The sequence below is a fragment of the Peromyscus leucopus genome, chromosome 2 (genome assembly GCF_004664715.2).
Source record: "Peromyscus leucopus breed LL Stock chromosome 2, UCI_PerLeu_2.1, whole genome shotgun sequence".
NCBI lineage: Eukaryota > Metazoa > Chordata > Mammalia > Rodentia > Cricetidae > Peromyscus > Peromyscus leucopus.
Window position 1 is genome coordinate 57,449,954 of NC_051064.1, and position 25,628 is coordinate 57,475,581.

The window sequence follows — 25,628 nt, forward strand, 5'->3', positions numbered from 1 at the left end:
GGGATTAAAGGCGTGCACCACCACCGCCCAGCTGCAAGAACACATTTACACAGACCTTTTTTTTTTTTTTTTTAAGCAAACTGGGGATGTAGCTCAGTTGGAAGAGGGTTTGCCTAGTATTTGCTCAAACCCTCACATTGCATAAAGCCAAGTAAGGTGACACATGCTTATAAGGTGAGTTTCAGGCCAGCTTGGACTCTGTAAGACCTGTCTTCAAAAAGACAAATGATAAAAGAAAAACATGAGTAGTGAAGAGCACTTGTTGCTCTTGCAGAGGATCTGGGTTCGATGCCCAACACCCACATGGACAGGCATAACTCCCTGTATCTGTAGTTCTAAGGGATCAGATGCTGTCTCCTGACTTCATGGGCACCAGGCATGCTATGGTACACAGATGTACATGCAGGAAACATACACATAAAAAAATTGACTGTTTAAAACCTTAGAGCGGGGTTGGGGATTTAGCTCAGTGGCAGAGCACTTGCCTAGCAAGCACAAGGCCCTGGGTTCGGTCCTCAGCTCTGGGGAAAAAAAAAAAAAACAACCTTAGAGCATAGGCCATTCAAAAACAAGTGTATCTATGCCTAGATGTCACCTCAAGTAGAACCCTGGAGGAGAGTCCTGAGCACCCATATTCTTGAAGGCTCCCCTGGTGGCTCTTATGTACCATGAGTGCTCTGTGGCACCCATTGTGAGGGGTGGGGCTTGCCTTTTTGATACAGCCTCAGAACCTAACACATGAGTGAGCTTTTATTTGCCAAAGTTTGTCATATTTTTAGTCTCCAATGATAACCCAAGGAAAATCCAAACCAACTGGACACCAGGGAATATTTTCAAATATTTTCCCAGAATTGTTTGTGTCCCTGCCTCTGGTCTCTTGTCATTTTCAGTTCACTGTGACCATTGTCACCAGATGAATTCCTGAAATACAAAACCTTCAACTTCTTTGGAAAGCCTTACTCCTCGGTTATCTAATAAATGATTAGGTCATTTACGTCTACAAGACTACACCCCGGCCTGGAGACATGGCTCAGGCGGTTAAGACTACTTTCTGTGGCCACGTGTAGTGGTGCATGCTTTAGATCCCAGCACTCAGGCAGAGGCAAGCAGATCTCTATGAGTCTGAAGCCAGCATAGTCTATATGGCTGGTTCCAGGGCATTTTGGAGCTACACAGTGAAACTTTGTCAAAAGGAAGAATAAATACACTGCTCTCCAAGAGGACCCAGGTTTGCAGGTTGCTTCTTGGTGCCCATGTCGGATGCCTCACAGCCTCCTCTAACTCCAGGTGCGGTGGCTCTCTACGCTCCAATAATAGATTCGCTGCCTCGTGACAGATCTTAACATGTAAATATGGACCTGACACATTGACTCAATTAGCGTGCAGTTCTCTTGACCTTGAACTAGTTTGGGTGTCCTGTGCAGATCCTTCCCGTCCTTCAAGTCTCCACATCAGGATAGATGAGCGCTCCTCCCGTTACGTGTACTATGCATATGGCAGCAGCACTGTTGCCTTTGGGGGAGGTTATAAATGATATTTAGTGTAGATTTGAAGTATGAGGGTTAAGAGAGAGCACCTCTCATAGGAAGGAAAACACCCCCGAGAGCAAGGGCATAGGCTCCTCGGAGAGGAAGCTGCTGTGCTCACTGCTTACTTTTGGAATGATTTGTTTCCCAGTGAGACCCGGTTAACCCCTAGTGAACAAAGATGGTTTTGGTGTTTTTACCACCCCACCCCCACCCCAGCACATAGCAAGATGCTGTCTTGGTAACACAGCTTGGCCCATAGTAATGATTTCATGTACATTTTTCACAAATACAGTTAAAAAAATAGAAATAAAAGGTCCAGATTCACACACAGAAGTAAATGACATTTATCAACTCCAAAATATTTTGCAAGAAGTTCCAGAGTAAGAATTGTTCAGATTAGCTCAGAGAGCCTTGTAAAGCTTGAATAAAATTCTGATATTACATCAATAACTGACAAAATTCACAAGAAACTATATACTTTCAAAATATTAAGTGTTCCTATCAAAATGCTATCTTCTCAGAATTACCAAATATATGTTTCTTCTTAGAGGGGAAAAATCAACTACTCACCCCTTCCCCTGCTCTTATTCATCCCTCCCTCTACTATCTCCCCCCATGTACATATGTACATCCTCAGACAGCGCACACACACACACACACACACACACACACACACACACACACACACAGGCACACCACTATTGTGTATGTGTTAGAGCCTTTAAAAGTTAGTTCTCTCTTTCAGATAAGATCTACATGGAAAAAAACACCAGCTAAAATAGTAATACAAATTGTAGCAGTTGCTACAATGTTTCAGTAAAATCATACAAGAGAAGATGTGTATGCTCCATTCATTTGGACTGCAACTTCATCCGAGTAGGGTTAAATCAGAACATAGCTATAGGTGTCATCTTCTCGACAGATCTCTTGAGGACCCTGCGGACGTGATGGTGTTGCTGGATCTTGACTTCCTTTGGCTTTTTCCTCCAATTCTGTAAAATCAAATAAAACACAGGATAACAGATTCATTAAACAATATTGGCACAGTCGGTTACTCACTTGGGAGAGGGAAGCCATGCCACAGACCACGCACACACATTTTAGCTCGGTTAGATACTTAGATATTAAAATGCCATGTCACAGAAATGGTGTTTCTATACTCTTGGAATTTTCTTTTTAAGTTTTTTGAACAGGGTTTCTCTTGTGTAGTCCTGGCTGTCTTGGAACTCACTTTGTAGACCAGGCTGGCCTCGAACTCGAAGAGATCCGCCTGCCTCTGCCTCCCAAGTGCTGAGATTAAAGGTGTGTGCCACCACCGCCCAGTGGGATTCTTTTTTATAGAGAGCAATATGTGCTGTTTTTTTTAAAGATTTATTTTTATGTGTATTTGTGTGCTACGCTCATTTGTGTGCACCAGGTGTGTGCAGGAGCCCTTGGAGGCTAGAAAAGGGCATTAGATCTCCTGGAATTAGAGTTACAGGCAGTTGTAAGCCACCAAATGGGTGCTGGAAACCAAACTTGAGTCTTCTGCAAGAACAGTACATGCTCTTAACCACTAAGGCCTCTCTCCTCCAGTCCAAGGTGGGTTTTGTTTGCTCGTTTTGTTTTTGGAGATAGAGTCTCATTATGTAGTCCCAGCTGTATGGAACTCACAGAGATCTGCCTGCCTCTGCCTCCTCAGTCCTAGGATCCCTCCCCGTGGATCTTTTTTAGGGCTGGAGAAATGACCAAGTGCTTAAGAGCACTTGCTACTCTTCCAGAGGACCAGCATTTGGTTTCAAGCAATAAAACCAACCAGCATAGTTACATAGTGAGTACTAGCTCAAAAACCAAAAAAGAGCATTTTTTTTGCACATAATTAATCCTATTCCAGATTTGTTTCTCTTACTATAATTTCTCAAAATGGGTAAATAGAATTTTCAGTTATTTACAATTTTTGGAAATGTGCCAACAGAATGTTGGTCGCCTGAAAGAGACATTGTACTTGAAAGGATCCAGTGCTATTCACAGCTCCCATTGAGATAACTGCGTACTGTCAAAGACAGCTTTAAATCACAAATTCTGAGGGAGTTGTTGCTATACAAATACCCTACCTTGAGAGAAAGCACAAGCGCCCTCACTGTCCTGGTGGGCGTTAGAGTCCTGTCCTTGGGCCCCACCTGCTTCCTGGGTGTGTTCTGGAAGGCGGTCTTTAGGCCCATCCCTGTTCTCACAGGTCTTGAGGGAGAGGTCTTCAGGCCCAGGCATTTCATGGCAGGTTTCGGGGGAGTAGTACTCCAGCCCAGACATTGGTTGACATGTTTCCGGTGAATGGTCTTCAGGCCCAGGTGAGTCTTGGCTTGTTTGATGAGAGGAGACTGTAGGCTCAGTGGGTTTGTAGGTCTCATGAAAAATGAATTCAGGCTCAACTGCTTCTTGGTGTATTTTTGAAGAAATGTCTTCAGACACAGGGCATTCTCGTGTTTCAGAGAAGCAGCCTTCCGTCACAGCCATTGCCTGATCTGCTTGGGAAGTTTTCTCTGGGGTGACTGATGTGGGGCATGTATCAAGTGGACAGCCTTCAGGCACACCTGACTGGAGGAGAGCTTCAGGAGAGCATCTTTCTGGGCCAGCAGCACCTCCAAGTGTTATCCAGGGAACAACAGCCATCTCTTGACGTGTTTTAGGGGAGACGACTTCAGGTCTGGCCACATCTTGGCACATTTTCGATGTATGCTCTCGAAGCACAGCTGGTATTTGGCACATTTTAGAAGAGAGAGCCTCGGGTCCAGCCGTATCTTGGGGTGCTTTGGAAGAAAGGTTTTGGGGCACAGCTGTTTCCTGGCACATTTTAGGAGAGAGCGCCTCAGGTCCAGCCATATCTTGGGGTGCTTTGGAAGAATGGTTTTGGGCAAGCACAGCTGTTTCCTGGCACATTTTAGGAGAGAGCGCCTCAGGTCCAGCCATATCTTGGGGTGCTTTGGAAGAAGGGTTTTGGGCAAGCACAGCTGTTTCCTGGCACATTTCAGGAGAAAGCGCCTCAGGTTCATCCGTGTCTGGGCACATTGCAGAAGAGTACTGAAGTACAGCTCTTTCTGAGCACGTGTTAGGAGAGAGGTCTTCAGGTTTGGCCCTGTGTCTGTGTGCTTGAGAATGGTTCTGTGGTGCTAGATCCTGGCACTGAATGCTTTGTTGGTGTGCTTCAGAACAGTGTTCTGCCAGCCCAGCTTTGGGGGGGCAAGCCACCAATGGGAGGGCTTCAGTCACAGGGTTGACAGGGTGCCGGGTTTCTTCCTCAGCGGGGTCCAATGCTTTCTGCATCCTTTGCTTCTCTGTCGGTGACTGAGGTGGTGACTGAGGCTGTGCCCTCGCCGCTGTGCCCCCCTGTCTCTTCGGGCCCCTTGGGTTTCCTCTTCCTGTTCTTTGACACTTGCGTTTTTTCTGTTCTCTGCAGAGAGACCAGAATTAATGTCAGCCACAGGGCTGCAGGGTCCAAATGAACGCTTCCAAGATCCACCCCTGTCCTTGTGGCCCTGTTACATGATCTTAAGCCCTTACTCTCCCCAGACCTAGGTGCTCAACTGCTAAGAAAGTAAGTGTTCCTGTAGGACTTTATGGTTTTAAAGTTAAAGTGGTGTGTGTGTGTGTGTGTGTGTGTGTGTGTGTGTGTGTGTGTGGTGTATGCATGCATGTGCGTTGTGTAATGGGGGGAGGGGAAGAGAGAGAGAGCACGTTTGGGGAGATAGTAGTTCCCAGGGTAAAGGGCTTAACCGAGTTCTATCTTCAGCACCCAGGTGAAAATATAGAGTTTGTGGTGCCGTGAGTTTGCGATCTCAGAACTGGAGAGGCAGAGGTCCCTGGACTTTCCTGACCAGCTAATTGAACCCAATTGATAAACTCCAGGTCAGTGAGAGACCCTGTCTCAAAGGAGGTGGATGGTGTTCCTGAAGATGACACTTTTGGTTATCTTCTGGCTAGCTCATTCTTACACACACACACACACACACACACACACACACACACACACACTCATGTACCTGCACATACACATACATTAATAAGAAGGAGGGGTGTGTTAACCCAACCTAAGACTGTATGAAAAAGCCTGTGGAAACTCACTGCTTGGCAAGCTAATTAAAATTTTAATTAGGACGAGGCGGTGGCTCAGCACTTACTGCCAAGCCTGGTGACCTGAATTCCCCCCAGGATCCATACAGTGGGAGGAGAGGACTGACCCCCACACGTTGTCCTCTGACTTCTACCTGCGTGCATGCACCCACACACTCGCGTACTAAATAAATCAAATATAACTTAAAATATAACTTTAAAAATAGAGTTTGGGACTGGAGAGATGGCTTAGAGGTTAAGAGCACTGACTGCTCTTCCAGAGGTCCTGAGTTCAATTCCCAGCACCCACATGGTGGCTCACAACCATCTGTAATGAGATCTGGCGCCCTCTTCTGTATACATAATAAATAAATAAATCTTTAAAAAAAATTTAAAAAAATAGAGTTTGGCTGGAGAGATAGCTTAACAGCTAAAAAGTACCTGCTACTTTTTCCAAGTACTCAAATTTGGTTCCCAACATCCACATGGGGCAACTTACAACTGCCTATAATGCCAGCTCCAGGGGGATCTCATGTACCTCTGGTCTCTGGGTGCACCTGCACTCATGTGCACACACACACACACACACACACACACACACACACACACACACACACGTAATTTTTAAAATAATAATAAATCTTTAAAATACAAAACAAAGCCAGTGAGATGGCTCAGTCGGTAAAGGAACTTGCCACCAAGCCTGATTCATCACTGGGACCCTCATGTTGGACATAAAGAACCAACTACTGAAAGTTGTACTCTGATTCTCTCTCTCTCTAATAAATAATCATCATCATCATCATCATCTTCAAGGCCAGAGAGATGGTTCAGTGGCTAAGAGTATGTCTATACATGCAAACAAAACACTCATTCGGATAAAATAAAATGTAAAATAATAATTTAAAATTTATTTTAAAAATACCCGAGTGGCCTAAAGTTTAGTCCATGCTCCCTCATAACTAGGGCAAGTCATTCAACATTCAACCTCTCCATTTCTTGGCTACCTTATAGGTAAGATGAGACAAATAATACCTTCTCGTTTTGTGTGGTGGCTTTAAGAGTTACATACAACTTAGGTGAGTGACTCACAAACACAGTATGAAGTAGAACTGTGGTGTGACTGTAAGAGCCTTCTCTAGTCTTTCCTGAGCCTCTGGCACTGTCGGGGTTTACTTCTGTTACTTCAGGCTACGCGGTAGATGCCGTTATCTCCATTGTGCAGAGGACGAAACTGAGGTGTGCTGGGATGTTCCACAAACTGTCCACGGTCAAGGACTAGGAAGTTGGGGGCGTTAGGGCGGTCATCTTTGCTCATCAGCTGGGGCTTGCCCACCTGCCCTCTGATTTTAACGTGCATGGATGCTTTGCCCGCATGTACATCTATACCACAGGGGTTCTGGGAGCGATGCTCCTGACTGCTGAGCTGCACCTCCGGCCACTGGTTTTTGTGTGTTAACATGTGTTCTCACTAAGCCCTGTGAGGCCTAGAACTCATAACTTCTAACCGCCACTCTATCGAGTGCTGAGATTACTCATCTGCACTACCAAGTCAGGCCTTAGGCACCTTTTTTAACACCAACAAAACCAATAAAGGGTAGCAGGAGCTACCCTGCATGGTCCAGCTTCAGTGGCTGGAACCTGCCTCAGGGGATGGTAGAAACAACAGAGAAAGCAAGCAGGAGAAAGTTCTGTTGTCATGACTACCACTGAGACATTAGGCAAGAGAGTTAACCCATTGGAGACTACTTTAAAAACAAACAAAAATAAAAATTTAAGCATGCGGGGCACAACACCACCTGACTTAGAGGATACTTGGGAAGGTGGTGTGGGCAAGGGCATGGCATGGCATGTATCATCCACACCCATCCCTCTCCCGGGTAAAGAACCTACCCAAAGTTCCATTGTGACGTCTGCTTCTCCTGCGCTTCAGCTTTTCTCTTCCTGAGTTGTTCTCTGTTTCTCAAACTCCAGGTTCCAACGACATCTGCCAGGTGAAAAGGAAAGTTACTGGGGAGCGTGACAGTGACCTGGGGGGTGCCTCAGCAAGTATCCCACCACAGAAGTTTTATTTATCTAGTTATTACTTATAAATCTTGTTATTTCATGTGAATAGTGTTTTGTCTGCATGGATGTCTGTGCAGCACATGTATGCCTGGTGCCCAAGGGGGCCAAAAGAGGGCATTGGATACCTTGGACCTGGAGTTAGAGACAGTTAAGAACCACTATGTGGATGCAGGGAATTGAACCCAGGTCCTGTGAAGATCAGCAAGTGCTCTTAACTGCTGAGCCATTTTTCCAGTCCCTACAGAACTTTAGACTTCCTCTCTTGAGTTTTGCCCTTGTTTTTTGAGGCCAAGGACCATCTCCTCCTTATTCTTCCACCTTCAGAAAATGTGAAGGAGATTTTTTTTTTCTTGAGACATGGTCTTACACTGTAGCCCTGGCCTGGCACTTGCTGTGTAGAGCCAGGCTGGCCTCAGACTCAAAGAGATCCACCTGTCTCTGCTCCTGGAGTGCTGGGATTAGAGGCATGTGGTAATACACCCAGTGTAGCTAGCAGACCTTTAGTGAGCATTTGAGTGTGAAAAGCTTCAAGACCTACACAGATGATACTGTTTGTAAGAGTGCTGTTGACCTACTGACTTATTCAAAATAAATTTATATTTGTACAAGTAATAAAAAAAAATAGATCATGTTCGGTCATCTTTGTCATAGTAACCTGTTTTCATTGTATTCCCTATTTCCATCCAGGCCATATATTATACAAAATAGTTAAGATAGCACACCATGATTCTATCTTTTATTAACCTAACTTAGATAAAAAATAGTTCCTTGACACAGCCTTCAACACTATAATTTTCCAGTGACATGGTACTGAACCTAGCTGATATGTTCCCTAGCCAGTCACTCCACTCCTGGGAAACACGTAGCACGTCACTACTGATTTTTTCCTTATGTATCAAACTGTACTAATATCCAACTGATAGCTAGGCGATGGTGGCCCACTACTTCTGTGATCTCAGGAGACAGAGGCAGGCAGATCTCTGAGTTCCAGACAAGACAGGGCTATACAGAGAAACCCTGTCTCAAAAAAAGAAAAAAAAAAACAATAAATAGTAATAATAAAACTGAAATAAGCATGCTCACTCATATAACTGTTTTTTTTTTTCCTTTTGGAGGGAGGAGTGGTAGATAGGGTACCTATCCTGTCTAGAGGGAGCTGGTACATCCATGGTTGGCCTTGAATTCCCTAGCCTAAGCCTCCAGAGTGCTCCACCACACCCTGCTCAACTTATGCTTTTGTTATTAGATTTTGCTCTTAGGAATGTGTTTCTTAAAATTATTTGGGATACTATGGGTCCTGTGAAAAGCAAGTTCTGGGCTGGGCTGGTGGCTCAGCAGGTAAGTACTGCCACAGAAGTGGAAGGACCACAGTGCATATCTCCAGTGCCCATGTGTGGGTTAAGTGGGGCTGGTGGTCGCCATGCAATTCTAGTTTGTGGGGCCTGGGACAGGGACTCCCAAAGCAAACTGGCTAGGTAGACTAAAACTGGCAAGCTCTGGGTCCACGTTGGACACTCCAACTCAATAAACAAGGTAGAGAAGGATGAAAGAAAAAGACACTTGATGTCAACCTCTGGCCTACACACACACACACACACACACACACACACACACACACACACACACACACACACAGGTCCACATACATGCAAATATGCATCACACACACAAAGTTTGCAAGAAAAAAATTTTAAGAAGTCTATGACCACCTAAATTTGAGAAAAACTAGTAGGTCTTTGAGACTGCCCCTCTCAGCCTGTGGGGGTGTCCAGTCTACACGGGAACTCCGAGAAAGGAAATGCCCTTGGACCAGGGCACTTCTTGTTCTTAGGACAAGAGTTTTTCTTCTTTCTTTCTTTAGTTCATTCTTTCCTTCCTTCCTCCTTTCTTTCTTTCTCTTTTTCTTTCTCTTTCTTTCTTTCTTTCTTTCTTTCTTTCTTTCTTTCTCTTTCTTCTTTCTTTCTTTCTTTCTTTCTTTCTTTCTTTCTTTCTTTCTTTCTTTCTTTCTTTCTTTCTTTCTTTCTTTCTTTCTTTCTTTCTTTCTTTCTTTCTGGTAGTGCTGGGAATTGAACCTAGGGCCTCACACATGCTGGGCAAGCATTATTCCCAGGGAGCTTTGTTCCCTGTCCAGGGATTCTTGATGAGGAAAAGTCATATTTTTACCAACTTCTAAGTAAATTTACATTTTCTTTCAAAGTGTGATTGTAAGTAAAAGCCACAGTGGTCTTAGCAGTGTGGCACTTTATCACTCAAATAAATTACAGAATTCTTTCCTATATGACATTATAATTCTTGCACGTAGCTTCAATGATCACTTGTGGATATGGGTCTGTTGGATTTGATACTATGTTTATACTGTATCGCATGACTTAATGCATCTATAAATAACACATACATTGCTGTGTCACAATTTTAGCAATCTTGGTAACTATCTTAATACAATGATGACCTTTGTAATCACATGTATTTAATATTTTTTTATTTCAAGGAAAGATATATAGATTCATCAGAAGCTAACAGTTTTCACACTATAACCTAGGGTATCTCAGAGCCCAGGGTTCCACAAAATATTTTGAGAAATGCTGCTCTAGAACAGACCTTAAGATAAATTAGAAGCCAAAAGAGTGAGCATCAGACAGATCAGGCCCTGGTGGAGCTCCGTTACCACATCCTTCCAGATGTCCTGCTGGCTTGCTTTGCCACAGAACAGGAGTGTCCTGGGTATTTTCGCTATCTTTCATTGAAGAGACTTTCTCACTAACAGTTTGTTTACGGCCCCTGGGTTCTTACCACCAAAATGCAGCTCTTCGGGTCACAGTCCATCTTCCCCTGGACGTACCCCACTGCTGCTTTCTATCCGACCCATACCCAGTCAATAAAAGAGGAAAATGATGTGTCCCCCGCAGCCACCACCTCCGAAGGTCTGTCATTACCTGGAGCATGGGCTCTCCGTGGATGAGGTTCAGGTGTCTGGAGGAACTTCAGAGGAGATCCATCCTTTCCCACGTCCATTCTGCCACAGCGCCTTCTTGGTATTCTCTCTGACTTCACAAGCACCCTAAAAGCTTTTTTTAAATGTCAAAACTAACACTTAAAAACACACACACACAAGTTTGCTTGTCACTTCCCGCCTAAAAGTTTTATCTGTTTGGACCACAACTGTGGGCAAATTCCACTTTCTTTATCACACTGCACAGGTGTGAAAGGGGAAATGGCTGGTGCCGGCCCTGTCATCCTGCAAGCCCGATATTTATATAGGGCACCCCTCTGGCACAGTCTGGCATGTGCAGCCTCCCGCCCAGCATGTGGCTCCTTGTGCCAGCGTGTGCCTGGATTCCTTTTAAGGCACCAAATGACTGGGGCCTGTGCACTCCAGGCTGTGGCCAGAGGGATGGTTTTTTGTGGGGTTTTTTTTCTGGCGTGTGTGTGTGTGTGTGTGTGTGTGTGTGTGTGTGTGTGTGTGTTTAATGAATGGAGATGGCCAAGTACAGAAAGAACCCTGGATCTAGGTTCTGACCAACTCAGTGGCCCAGAGCAATCCACAGCTCTTTCCTGTGCCTCTCTTTGCAGAGTGAGTCAACAGTCACTCTCTCGCTTATTTCTTACATTTCTTATGACAGTGAAGATTATGGAGTTAGCTATTGATTAATCTTCCTGGGTGTGGCTCTTTTCACCGTAACCTACTGCAAACGACTAGCAAGCCTTGCAGTGTTGTGCCTAGAATAGACAGTAAACAGACACAAAGCCCTAACTAGGCATCCAAAGCTCATCTTTACACTTGTGCGCACCTGCGCAGAATGACCAGTGAAGCCCGCTGTCAATTCACCCAGGGGAAGCTGGAAAACCTCTCTGAGTGAAAAGACACAGCATTAAGAAATGAAGCTGAAACCAAAGGCACTGTTCTCTCTCCAATGGATCACCAGATTGATGAAGGAGAGGGGCACAGGAGACCGTGGCTCAGCCAGGGAGGGAACAAAGAGGCCGAGGTCAGGAGACCCAGGGCCCAGTGTGTTCTGGAGCCAGACTGAGAGGGAAAAGGTTTGGACTCCTGAGCCACCCTAGTTCAAGTTAGAGTTGAGATGATACAGACTCGGACCGCCGAGACCATAGCACTGGCTGGGTGGGTCTGCAGGGATGGTAAAAATCCCCCAGCTACGTAAGACATCTCCCTATGCCTCGCACACTGACCAGTGGCACTTTTGGTATCTAACATGCTGAACCTCGATAAATGTTAATGAAAGTGTGGGCCCAGCATAGTGGCACACACTGTCATCCTGGAACTTGGGTGGCAGAAGGATCAGAAATTCAAGGTTGAGCCAGGCCACAGTGGCTTGCACCTTTAATCCCAGCACTCAGGAAGCAGACCCAGGCAGATCTCTGTGAGTTCAAGGCCAGCCTGGTCTACAGAGCAAGATCCAGAACAGGCTCCAAAATAACACAGAGAAACCCTGTCTCGAAAAACCAAAAAGAAGAAGAAGAGGAGGAGGAGGAGGGGCTGGAGAGATGGCTCAGGGGTTAAGAGCACTGCCTGCTCTTCCTAAGGTCCTGAGTTCAATTCCCAGCAACCATGTGTAATGAGATCTGGTGCCCTCTTCTGGCCTGCAGTCATATATGCTGTATACATAATAAATAAATCTAAAAAAAGTTAAAAAAAAGAAGAAATTGTTTAAAAAAAGAGGAAGTTTAAGGTCATCAGCTACATAAGGAGTTAGGAGTCAGCCTGGGCTACACAAGAACTTCTTCCTCTCTCTCTGACTCTCCTACTACCTTCTCTCTCTTTATGTATACATGTACATATATATGTATATATACTGTCTCTAAAATACATATAAAGGTGGTAATCAGAGAATGTGGTGGTACACATGAGTTTCTTAGTGAATTTAAATTATAACTTGATCTGCCAAATTCTAGTTACTTTCTTTTTTCTTGTTTGCTTTGAGACAACAGTCCAAGCAGACCTCAACTCACAAACCTCCTGCCTCAGCTTCTGGGTGCTATGATTGCATATGTGTGTCACCATGCTAGCTGAGTAATAAGTTTTTAAATATACTGAAGAGCATTGAGAATGATATAGCAAACACCCAAGTTCCTGACACTAAATTGTATCTTTGTACTGAGCGAGCAAGACTTAGGCTTCATTCTGTTTCTTAGTCCCCTGACCTTTCTCTTATGTAAGCCACTAAAAGTTCAGGTAACTCTGGCGGGGGGGGGGGGGGGGGGGGGAATGGGAGGGGAGAGCTAGTCGGAGGAGCCTCATAGAGAATAGTAACAGGTTTTTTCTCTAATTTACCTTTTAAATTTTTTGAATTTTTTATGTATAGGGTTAAAGGTCTCAATATAATTTTGAAAATTATGTTTTATTATCTAGACCAGAATTTTGAATGTTGTAAGGTTTTTGTTTATTTTGTTTTGTTTTAGACATGATGTCTCTACACAGCCCTGGTTGTCCTGGAACTCAGTATGTAGGCCAGGCTGGCCTCGAACTCACAGAGATCCGCCTGCCTCTGCCTCCTGAGTGCTGGGTTAAAGTCATGTGCCACCATGTCTGGCACTAGAATGTTTTAATTCTTTTTTTTTTTTTTTCTGAAAGAAGGAGGCAGAGAGAAGAGATGGAGGAGGAAGAGGGAGAGGGAGTAAGGAGAAGGGAGGGGAGAGAGAGAGAGAGAGAGAGAGAGAGAGAGAGAGAGAGAGAGAGAAGAGCTGAGAGCTGAGTTGCTGACTTTCTAGTTTGGGGAGTTTTGTCTGTTTTGTTTTTTTATTTGTTTATTAATTTGATGTGTATTAATTGCCTGCATGCATGTGTATGACATGTGTGCTTACTCCCCACAGAGGATAGTTCCCTGTGAACTGGAGTTACAGGTGGTTGTGAGCCATCATGTGGGTGCTGGGAATTGAACCCGGGTCCCCTGGGGGACTGACAAGTGCTCTTAACCACTGTGCCATCCTCCAGCCCTTAATTCTTGATATTTGGGTGATAGTTCAATATAACAGTGTTATAGAATCCTTCTGAGAACACCTTCAGAGGATGGCAGAGGTACTTCTAAATCAGATTTTCCCCAGAGCTCTTGACACCTGTTCAGGAATGTAGCAGACTAGACAGGATGTCCACTCTGTGCTACCTTCTGAGCAAAATCGCCAGGCTACAGAAGTGGGCGTTAGAGTCCCTGAGCTCTGAGTACTCAGAAGGGACAGAGGACATGCTTTTGGTTTTAAAGTCAGAGTTTAACGTATCCCAGGATGAGTTTTGAACATCTGATCCTTCTGCCTCCATCTCCCAAGTGCCAGAGGACTGGAATTACAGGTGAGCACCACCAGGCTCTTTTGGTGCTGAAATGGAACCTAGGACTTCATGAATGGAAGTACTCTACCAGCTGAGCCATATTGCCAGCCCAAGGACACACCTTTTGTTGTTGTTGTTGTTGTTGTTGTTAAGGGCACACATCTTTATTGGACGGAAATAGAACTTAGATCCTTTGTGCCCCATGATGACTCCCCAAGACCATTCTCTGCCTCTGCCCCACTTTCCTTGTATCTAGAATGGTGAGAAGAAACCTCCAGAGGGTGGGGTCTCAAGTTAACAACCTGAGGTGATGCTGGGCGGGGAAGACGAGTGGAGACACTTTGGAGGGACCTAGATTGGAAGCCAGGCAAGGTGTCTCTGGTGTGATAAGCAGTCAAGAGCGGGAAATTGGGACAGAAATAACCACACTGTTATTTTGCAAGCCTAACTTATGGCCCCTCCATCTCTAGAAAAGACTAGCTTTATTCCCAGAATGTGAGAGGCTAAGCATTCTACTTATAAGGCCGGATCTTTTTTTTTTTTTTTTTCATTTTTCTTTATTAAGAAATTTTCAGGGCTGGAGAGATGGCTCAGAGGTTAAGAGCACCGACTGCTCTTCCAGGGGTCCTGAGTTCAATTCCCAACACCCACATGGTGGCTCACAACCATCTGTAATGAGATCTGGCTTCCTCTTCTGTGTACATAATAAATAAATAAATCTTTAAAAAAAAAGAGAGAGAAAAAAGAAATTTTCTACTCATTCCACATACTATCCACAGATCCCCCCTCCTCCCTCCTCCCCCCCCCCAGTCCTCTTTCCCAAGCCACCCCCATCCCTACATCCTCCAAATCAAGGTCTCCCATGGGGAGTCAGCAGAGCCCAGCACACTGAGCCTAGGCAGGTCCAAGCCCCTTCCCACTGCACCAAGGCTGTGCAAGGCATCACACCATAGGCACCGGATTCGCAGAAGCCTGCCCATAGACCAGGGACAGATCCTGATCCCCCTAAGGCCAGACCTTTTTAACAAAAACTGCATTAGTCTAGAGATATGGGCTATGTACATAACCTCCCTCTAGGCTACAAACTCTTGGCAGAATAGGAAAGTACCAGTCTTGAGTCAACTGGCCCCGTCTTGAAGGAGGCTTGGTTCCAGTCATCTCTGTAAGCGCCCACACTGCTGTGTGTGGGGACAGCTTCCTGGAATGAGGGACAGCTTGGCTGCTGTGATTTCCTTACAACAATGCTATGAGCTATTCTAGAATTCTTTCTACTGTCATTCACCCGATACCCAGCTCACAGGAAGCTAAAGGAGGCTGGGAAGTGTAAGGCCACCCTGAGCCACTAGTAAGACCTGTTTAAAATTAAAAAAGAAAGTTCCTGACATTATCTAGTTTTCAGTTTTTGTCTTGTTTTGTTTTGTTTCTTTGTTTTTGTTTGTTTATATTTGGTTTTTTGAGACAGGGTTTCTCTGTGTAGTCTTGGCTGTCCTGGCACACTCTCTGTAGACTAGGCTAGCCTATAACTCTGAGATCTGCCTGCCTCTGCCTCCTGAGTGCTAGGATTAAAGGTGTGTGCCACCACTGCCCAGCATAGTTTACAGTTTTTAGAAGAGGAACAGAAAGCAAGTAATATCAGTGTATCCAATGACACAAATAGCCAGGAATGCAGGGATAAGAATAAAGAAATGGGGTTGGACAGTGGTGGCACATGCCTTTAAGTCCAGCACTCAGGAGGCAGAGCCAGGCAGATCTCTGTGAGTTCGAGGCCAGCCTGGTCTATAGAGCGAGATCCAGGACAAGCACCAAAACCACACAGAGAAACCCTGTCTCAAAAAAAAAAAAAAAAAAAAAAAAAAAACCCAAATAATAATAGTAATAATAATAATAATAATAATAATAATAATAATAACAATAATAATAATAATAATAAAGGAATGGGGGCCCAGCAGTGATGATGTAGCAGATCTAGACCAGGGGTCTTGAACCAGACCAGTGACTCTTGTGATGAACGCCTGCATGCACAAATGTATGGATACAGGGGTTTTCTGTGTGGCTCACTGTGTCACACTGCAGCTTCCATGATGAGGTTTCCCTTCCTCCCTTTCTTTTTTCCTTTTTTCTCTTAAATTTTATTTTGTTTTATTCTGGGAGAGAGGGTGATGGGTGGGATCAGGAGGCATGATACGAAAGACAATGAATAAATAAAAAGAAAGTTAAAAAAAAGAATGAAGGGACAGTCACAGAGGTGGCTACTGAAGACTGCTGTCTTTAAGTAATGTGGGAGCATGAGGCTTGACTTGAGGAGGAAGAAGAAGAAGAACCAGGGTGCTGACAGCGTAGAGGCCTCCCAGGAAGAGGGCCTGAGGAGAGAGAGTGGGATAAGAAGGCTCAGAGGCGAATTACTGGGATGGGCAGCCATGGATGGTCTGAGCAGAGGCCTAATACAACTTGACTCCTGACTCTAAAAGACGGTTCTGGTTCCTGTGTGGGCTGGGAAGAAGGTGGAGCAGGGGAAGCAGTCAGAAGAGCATTTCCGTGATCCACGTGAGAGATGAGGAAGCTCGAACTTCAACGGTGGTGGAGAAGCGGCGGTCAGAAAGTAACACGGTGGCCGAGTTAATTTACAAATGGGATGTGGGCTGAAAAGTCAAAGACAAGGGTTTGGGTCTGAACAGCTGGGAGGGTGGAGTTGTCATTGCCGGGAGGGGAAGATGTGGGGAAGAAGAGCAGTATAATATGAATGTGCTGCCCCAGAGGGAGAGCACAGCCAGCGGGAACAGCCAAGGGCCAGAGAACTGGAAAAGCCGGATGTGCAGGAAGCCAGGTGCAAGGTTCTTTAGTTGGGGAAGACTGATGTCTCCCTTAAAATTCGTCAGATTTTGCTGGTGTGAAGTAAAGGAAGGCCCTAACAATTTCTTTCCTAACAATTCAACTGAATTGTTAATTACAGACTATGGCACCCAAGGAGGTTAAATATAGATTTGGCTGCGGACATACAGGTTAGACCAGATACATAATTTGCTGGGGCCCAGGGTAAAATGAAAACCCAGGTCTCTTCCTTTGAACATCATGAAGGTGGCGGAAACAGACAATTAACCTAACACAGGGCCTCATTTGGCATTTCACGGGGTCCTTGCAGCATCCTTACAACACAGCTCTTTCCGTCCTCCATTCCCAAATCAAGAAACCCCATCAGGACACTGGTGTAACTAAGGTCACAGAACTGGACTGACAATTCGAGCCTCCAGCTCTGGCCCTTCTTAAACTGTATGAAGCCGGTACCAGTAGAGGGGATGGCTCTCCTGTGTGGCCACCTGGAGCAGGCCCAGCTAAGGAGAGAGGTCTTGGCTGTGCCTTGCAGAGGCCCAGACAGTCTGGAAATGTGGGAGGGAAGGAGGCATACAGCTAAGACCCCCTGGCTGGAGGTCTTCACGGAGACGAGAGAGCACAGGGAAGCAGCTCAGCCATGGAGCAGATATAATTTACTCAGTAACAAAACTGATTAGAAAAAGAGAACATCGCCAGGCAGTGGTGGCGCACACTTTTGATCCCAGCACTCTGGAGGCAGAGCCAGGTGGGATCTCTGTGAGTTCGAGGCCAGCCTGGGCTACAGAGCGAGATCCAGGACAGCCTGGGCTACCAAGTGAGATCCAGGACAGGCTCCAAAACAACACAGAGAAACCCTGTCTCGAAAAAAAACAAAAAACAAAAAAAAAAGAACTCATTTATTTATTTGAGTGTGTGTGTGTGTGTGTGTGTGTGTGTGTCTGTGTGTGTGTGTGTGTGTGTGTGTGTCTGTGTACGTGTGCCATGTGCGCCCTGGTACACCTTACACCACATGGATTCCGGAGACTGCACTGAGAGTCAGGCTTGGCAGCAAGTGTTCTACCCACTGAACTACCTCACCAGCCCTAGACGTAAACTCTCAATCCTCCTGCCGCGGCTCCCCAGGCTTCTAGAACCACAGGCCTGCATCACTGACTGATAGAATTTTAGAGGCCTTAAAACAAGGGCAAGGGAGCCTGATCTCCTCCTCAGCTAGCCTGGTGCTGGGAAGGCGCTTAACCCTTTCCACTCCTCGGTTTCATTCCCCGTGAAACAGAAAAGCAAGGCAAATTCTATCAGGACTAAGGAGAGAGGAGAGCTCTCTAGGAGACGAGCTCTGTGCAGATGTGAGGCCCACACGTCTGCAGCAGTCATTGCATGTCGGAAGTGCCCCAGTGAGGCACCTGGGCCTGTCCCCAAAACACACTGGGTAGAAGAGTCAAAGGAGGAGCCTCACTGCATAGCCTTGGCTGTCCTGGAACTCACTAAGTAGACCAGGCTGGCCTCTAACTCACAGAAATCCACCTGCCTCTGCCCCCTGAGTGCTGGGTCAAAGGCGTGTGCCACCGCCACCCGGCTGCACTCCTTCTTGACAAAATACTTTCTGAAGCTTCTGGTCATTCCTCGGAGAATGGAAGGAGCTTGGTTGGCTCTTCTTTCCCTCTCAGTCTGTGGTCATGTGATAAGGAGGGCTTTCCCTGCACACACAGATAACGTGTCCTCCCGCTGTAGAATGGCTAAAGCCTGCCTTCCTCTAGCCATTACCTTAAAAGTGCACACATACACTTTCAATATTAAATTTGACACTATATTGTACGTGTGCATGTATTCTAATGGGTGTGTGCACAAATACGACAGCATTTAACAGTAACTCAGCTAAGCATTGGTGAGTGGACCTTAGGGAGCGGCTGCTCACCTGGGGAAAGACAAGTGTGCTTCCACCTTAAGCCACACTCTGACCTCTGTCTATTTGTCCCCGAACTACGGAATCTCAGATCCTCCTCCTCCCACACCGCTTAGTGGAGTGAGAAGTGTCGCTGAGAGGCAGAGCACATGCCGAGCAAGGGGCTGAGTTTAGTCCCCAGCCCTGCGACACGCCTGAACAGCAAGACCTCCCACCCGCACTTCCGTCCCAGGCACCCGACTCCAGCTTTTCCTTCCACCTAAGACGTCAGTGTTCCTAGCGGTGATCCGAGTGGTCCCTGATCAGCTTCTCTTCTCCAGCTTCTCTGCAGCTAGCTCGCTCGGAGCACTGCCTTCTTCCTCGACTCTCACTCGGCTAGATCGAGGTTTCTCTAAGGTGTTCGTCTCCACTCTTTCCTCTTCCTCCTCACAGGCTGCTCTTTCACTCCCCTAGATGTGGGTGGGGTCGACTGAGGATGAGTCCCTGTCCTTGACTTTATACTCTCATCTGAGAAGCTGAGTCAGCCATCTGCTCTCAGCTATAACAGCTATGCAGTAGTACCGACATAAATGGGTACGAAGATCCCATTGTCAAGCATTCCCTGACGATCACTTGGCTGGGGGGGGGGGGGGGGGGGATGGGATAGGCTCAGCTCAGCAGATAGCGTGCTTCGCCTAGCCTGGCTGACGTCCTGAGTTTGCTCTCCAGCATTGCATGAAGTCGTGTGGTTACAATCCCAGAACCAGGAGGACCAGAAGTTCGAGGTCATCCTTGGCTACATGAGATTCCTTCTCCCCAAAGGAGAAAGGAAGGAAGGAACGAAGGAAGGAAGGAAGGAAGGAAGGAAGGAAGGAAGGAAGGCAAAGGGAAAGGGAAGGGAAGGGAAGGGAAGGGAAAGGAAGAAAAAAGGACTAGCAAGGGAACCCAGAGGAAGGATGTTTAAACATGATAAAGGGAAACAGTCAAAAAGCCTTACGAAAGCTGGGCGGTGGTAGCACATGCCTTTAATCCCAGCACTCGGGAGGCAGAGCCAGGCGGATCTCTGTGAGTTCAAGGCCAGCCTGGGCTACCAAGTGAGTTCCAGGACAGGCTCCAAAGCTACAGAGAAACCCTGTCTCGAAAAACCAAAAAAAAAAAAAGAAAAAAAAAAAAAGCCTTACGAGAGATGACCTTGATATTGTTTGGGGGATGGACAGGAAATATACATTTTGTGGAGCTTAAGCTTGAACCCAGGGCTTTGCACATGCTGAGCAAGCACCCTTATACTGAGCTACACCCCAGGTCCATTTTTTTTTTTTCATGACAAGGGTTTTTGTTTGTTTTTTGGGATTTTTTATTTTGAGACAGGTCTCTCACTACATTGCTCAGACTGGCCTTGGATTTACTCCGTAGCCAAGGAGGCCTTGAATTTGCAGCCCTCCTGACTCAGCTTCCAAAACAGCTAGGACGGGACTCCAGGCTGTGCCACCAGGCCCGGCTTTCCCCTGGCTCTTTCTTCCTCCTCTTTCTTTTCTGTTTTATGCAGGGTCTCACTAGGCACAGCCTTGCCTTGCCTGGAACTCACTCTGGAGAGCAGGCTGGCTGCTGCCTCCAGAGTGCTGGGACTAAGGGCAGGTGCCACCACGCCTGGCAGGCACCTCTTCACCCCACAGGCTCTCTTGCCATTGTCCTCCTGCCAGTCTTGGTTCTCCTCATCCACCTCTACCTTGCCCACCGCTTTGTTAGAAAGTATGGGGAAACCTCAGGAGAGCTTCAGTCTCCTGTATTTCCGATCGCTCTCCCAGCCCATCCTGCACAAATAGCTACAAGATTTCTCCTGTTGCTGGCACTGAACCACCACCACCCGGTTTAGAATCCTAGAAAGTCTCCTCACGCCTGTGGAAGAAAGACTGACCTTGGTCCAGCGGGTAATGTCAGCTTCCCGGTGTTCTCTCCCATTCCAGTCAAACAGCACCACTTGGCCTCCCTGTTTCTCCTTGGATCTTTCCAGCACACCCAGTACCTTTGGTTACCCAGTATTCTTTCCTGTGCCCAGCCGTCCAGGCAGTAAGTGTATCCATCACAAAGCCTTTGATGATGATGCTGAAGATGCTGGCCAGATGATGAGACACTCTGTGAACTCATAATGGATACCCAACACTTACCTGAATGATCTGACTTAGGTTTGCCAACTAATATTATTCCCATTTCACTGGTGAGAAACCAGTTTAAAGAGTTTAAATAGCATCCTATGATTTCAGAAGAGACAGAGCTAAGGCTCAAAACTACAATTTCACTGCCTTTTCCTATGTACAATAATTAATCTCTTTTCAGGACCATGATCTTACTTGTTAGTACATATTTTTATTTTCCATATATAAATACATCTGCTATGTTATATTCATTCACCAAACATTGAATAAATTTCTGCTGTCATTTTTTTTTTGTGGGGGGAGGCATGATTTTGAGACAGGGTTTCTCTGTGTAGCCCTGGCTGTCCTGGAACTAGTTCTGTAGACCAGGTTGGTCTCCAACGCACAAAGATCCGCTTGCCTCTGGCCTCCTGAGTGCTGGGATTAAAGGCGTGCGCCACCACCACACCTGGCCTGCTGTTGTTTTTGTTTGTTGGAGACCAGGCCTTTCCACGAAGCTTGGCCTTGGGTTTGCCATCCTCCCAATCAGCATCTGAGTGCTGAGAGAACATACCAGCGTCACCCTACCTGGCTACACTGTGATTCTTTAAGGTTGATATCTCTGTGTTCTGAGGGTAGAAATGGATACCTAATGCTGCTGCCAGGGGACTGAAAAGGTGAGGACATTGCATGTTGTAGCCTATGATGATCCTGGCCTTGGCCGTCGGCTGGAACTGGAAGGATAGCGAGCTCTTTTTGACATATAGCATCTTGTATTTTTTCCTGATAGGGATACATTCTTCACTTTATTTCCCAGAAATAAAAGCAATAACTAATATATACTAAGCCTTTGCTTGCCATATCTTAGGTACTGTCCTACGTATGTCATGCATGATAAAAACTCTTTAAAAACATCCTTCAAAGCCAGTACTGTTGAGGTCTCCATCTATAGGAGAAGTCCCAGAAGCATAGGAACTAAGCCCATGCCCTATGTCACACCTCTTCACATTTCAGTCCTTGCTGTGATAAAACACTGACCGAAAGCAACGGAGGAGAAGAAAGGGTTTGTTTTAGTTTATAAGTCACAGTCCATCACTGAGTGACGGGAAGGAACTTGAGGCCAGGGATGCCTGCTGTTCCATAGCATTACCAAGGAACTCATACACAGCCAAGGAAGTACAGCAGAGACCAGAGAAGAGTGGAGCTTTACTGGATCGACTCAGGCTTAGCTAGCTTTCTTATACAGTCCGGGACCACCTGTCTAGGGAACGGTGCCACCCACAGTGAGCTGGGTCCTCCGATATCAATGAACAACCAAGACAATCCCCCCCCCCAGACACGCCCACAGACCAACCTGACCTGGGCAGTTCCTCAAGTGGGCCCTCCTCCAGTGATCACGTCATTTGACAGTTAAAGCTAACTAGGATAACATCCTCAGAGGCAAAGATAGGCAGTTGGACTGAGAGGCTGGTCCTGTGTTTCAGGACCTTGCTGTCCTGCCTCTTCAGCCTGCTCCCCTGGTGTTCAATACGATAAGGTAGCAGCATGTTTTCCTTCCGAGTCCTTTTTTGTCTTTCCCTCCTTCACACTTGCTCTCTCTCCACCCATTTGTTGATTATTCTATGCCCAGAACTATGCCAGCTGCCGGGTATACAAAGGCAACTCCCCCCTCCCCCGCCTCAAAAAAAATAAAACCCCACTGAAGATAGAAAAGTAAGAGAGGAACACACCTTAATCCCAGCACTCGGGAGACAAAGGCAGATGAGACTCCATGAGTTCGAGGCCAGCCTGGTCTACAGAGTGAGTTCTAGAACAGCCAGGGCTACACAGTGAGACCTGGGGGCAGGGGGAGAAAAAGGATTAAAACCAAGGGAAGGGAAAGGCGTATGGCTTCATGGCAGGGGTCGTGCTTTCAATGTGCGGTCAGGACCAAACAAAACCTTAATGAGAAAAGATGAGTTACGGGTGCTGGAAAGTTGGCTCAACACTTAAGAGCACCTATTGTTCCCAGCCCTCCCACGCCCCCCCACAAGAAAAGCTGGGTGATGGTGGAACATGCGTTTAATCCCAGCACTTGGGAGGCAGAGGCAGGCGAATCTCTGTGAGTTTGAGGCCAGCCTGGTCTCCAAAGGGAGTACCAGGACAGCCAGGGCTGTTATAAAAAAAACCCTGTCTGGTGGGGGGAGGAGAAGAGCACTAGTCGCTCTTGCAGAGGGCCTGAATTTGATTCCCAGCGCTCTCATGGTGCCTCACAACCATCCGTAACTCCAGTTCCAGGGGAATCCAACATCCTCTCCTGACCTCTGTGGGCAAGCATGGACTAAACACACATACAGACATGAAGACAGAATACTCATACACAGAAAATAAAATGAGCCAATCTTTATTATTTTAAAAAAGAGGTGAACATGGTCTTGAGGAGCAACGGGAATGAAGACCCGGGACACAGCGGTGATTAGAGAGACAGGCCAGCAGCAGGCCTCAGATCTCAATCCAACCAAATGGGACTCTTCAAGACGCTGGGTCAGCCACTTCAAGTCCCCAGTGTCAGCTCTCCGGTGTGGGCATCAGAGCCCATACCGTTCAGGGCTCTTAGGAGGATTAAGAACAGCGACCTATTGACAGCTTCCAGCACAGTGCCTGGTCTCACTGTGTGCTCTCAACAGTGTGGAAAGGTCTCTAAGCACCAACTCCCAAAGCTGAGGACGCTTTCCTGCATTTCACAGATGAGGACGTGGAGGCCCAGACAGAGACGGCTGTTTTCTAGGCTCGGTGGCCGCTGAAACTGACTGTCTGGCATTCTGAGTTCCCGTTGGCCATCCACCCACCTTGTCCCCTGGCCTGAGGAAGCAGCTGCACAATTCTCAGGTTGTTAGTAGTCTGTCTTCATTTCTCTTGCATTATTACTCAATACTTGTCCTTGAATAAACTAATTTTTCCATAAGCGTTCAAAATGAAATGTTTATGTCACTGTCGTGAGCAGGACACGGTGAACATCATCTGTGGAACCACAGGCCAGTGGTATGGCAAATTACATTTCTTCTAAAATGCACTTAAATAAATACCAGCCTATCAAAATAAAAGCTTTCTCATCTACTACACTGTGGATTTGAGGCCAGCCTGGGATTAATGAAACCTTGTCTCAAAAATCAAAACAAGTTGGGCATAGTGGTGCCCACATTTAATCCCAGTACTCAAGAGACAGAGGCAGGCAGGTCTCTGTGAGTTTGAGGCTAGCCTGGTCTACAGAGCAAGTTCTAGGCCATTCGTGAATCTACAGTGAGACTTTGTCTCAAAAAAACTTAAATAAATCATTTATTATTATTATTAATTTTAAAATTTTATTTATTAGGTGATTTTTTTGAGACAGAATTTCTCTGTGTAACAGCATTGGCTGTCCTGGAACTTGATTTGTAGACCAGGCTGGCCTCACAAAGATCCACCAGACTCTGTCTGGCTAAATAAATAAATTTAAAAGGAATATTAAATTTATTTTCTTACTCAGGTGGCCTGCTCCTCACTCGCAGTGTATTTCTTATCTGTATTATCACTTTGCTTTTGAATAACGTGGTTCCTTGCTACTTTGCAAAATTAATAAAGTTAAAAGAAAATACAACAGCAAACAAAAAAGGGGGATGTAAATGTAGTTCAGTGGTGGAGCATGTGCCTGGCATGGGTAGAGCCCTGCATCCAATCCCCATCACTGCAAAAATACGTAACTTTTAAATTTACTTTCATGTTTGGTTTTTAATGAGGGAGGGTCTCCAACTAGCCTCCGTCTTAAGAGGAGGCTTCCTACTTCAGCATCCCACGTGCTGGGATTACAGCCACACCTACTGTTCCTGGCCACTGATTTACTGTCGTAGGACTTGGAAACCAAGTCCAAATCTGTTCTGAAACTGAACGAACTGCCTTCTGCGGGGGCTGCTTTATGCTTCAAAGAATTAGAGTGAAGGACTGAACTCACTCCCTGGACTGGCACCCACCACTGTTACTCAGTCAGCTACTTTCTGAGGTCGATAGATGCTAAATTGTCCAGTTCTAGCTGCCTTTTTAGTTCTAGTTGCTTTTGTTTGTTTGTTTGTTTTTTGAGACAGGGTTTCTCTGTGTAGTTTTGGTGCCTGTCCTGGATCTCGCTCTGTAGACAAGGCTGGCCTCGAACTCACAAAAACCCGCCTGGCTCTGAGTCCAGAGTGCTGGGATTAAAGGCGTGTGTCACCACCGCCTGGCTGGCTGTTTTTTGTTTTTTTTTTTTTCTTTCACCCCTGAATTTTAGCTTCCCTGCATAGGATGTGTGCTAGACCCTAACCTGATGTCTATCCCCATTCCTTTGGAAATTTTAACACTCTGCTTCTAGCAGATTCTGTTCCCTGGAGCTGGGGTTTAGAGTTGTAATTACCTACAGCAGACTCAAAGGAGACATTCCAACTGTGGTGGCTGCTGGAGGATCCAGGGAATGAACACACAAACACACACACACACACACACACACACACACACACACACACACACACACACACTCAGTATCATCTCTGTGTGAACCAATCAGGCTACTGGTGCCTCTGGTGGACCTGAATGATAACTGTGTGATTCTGACTGGTCTGCTGGGTCCTGAACTCTGGCTCTGGCACTTTCCTCGGAGGGAACCAGTCTGCCCCTAATCCTCTGGTAATTCTGTTTCCTCTTCCCTCTGGGTGACTTAAGCACAGAGAGTGTTTGCATACCAAACACTTAGCTAATTGACAGTCTATTGCATTCTGCTCAACAAATGTTAGGGTTTTTCCTGTGTGCTTTGTTATTACCCAGCGACACTTGGGTTGTATTTT

The 25,628-nt window shown here is 46.1% G+C and overlaps 1 protein-coding gene across 2 annotated transcripts; it reads right to left on the bottom strand.

The window, feature by feature from the left end:
• Nucleotides 1–1,849: 1,849 nt before the first annotated feature.
• On the bottom strand, nt 1,850–20,736 carry Hemgn (hemogen). 2 transcript variants are annotated; one of them, XM_037202590.1, is made up of 5 exons: nt 20,586–20,736; nt 10,616–10,747; nt 7,509–7,602; nt 3,689–4,956; nt 1,850–2,521 (listed from the first exon to the last, which is right to left on the bottom strand). In XM_037202590.1, exons 2-5 carry the CDS (start codon nt 10,692–10,694, stop codon nt 2,412–2,414), a joined length of 1,551 nt encoding a protein of 516 aa, XP_037058485.1. In that variant the 5' UTR covers nt 10,695–10,747; nt 20,586–20,736; the 3' UTR covers nt 1,850–2,411. The 2 variants fall into 2 exon arrangements, with proteins under 2 accessions (XP_037058485.1, XP_028738577.1); XM_028882744.2 differs by having other exon boundaries at nt 3,623–4,956; nt 20,586–20,735.
• Nucleotides 20,737–25,628: the final 4,892 nt, after the last annotated feature.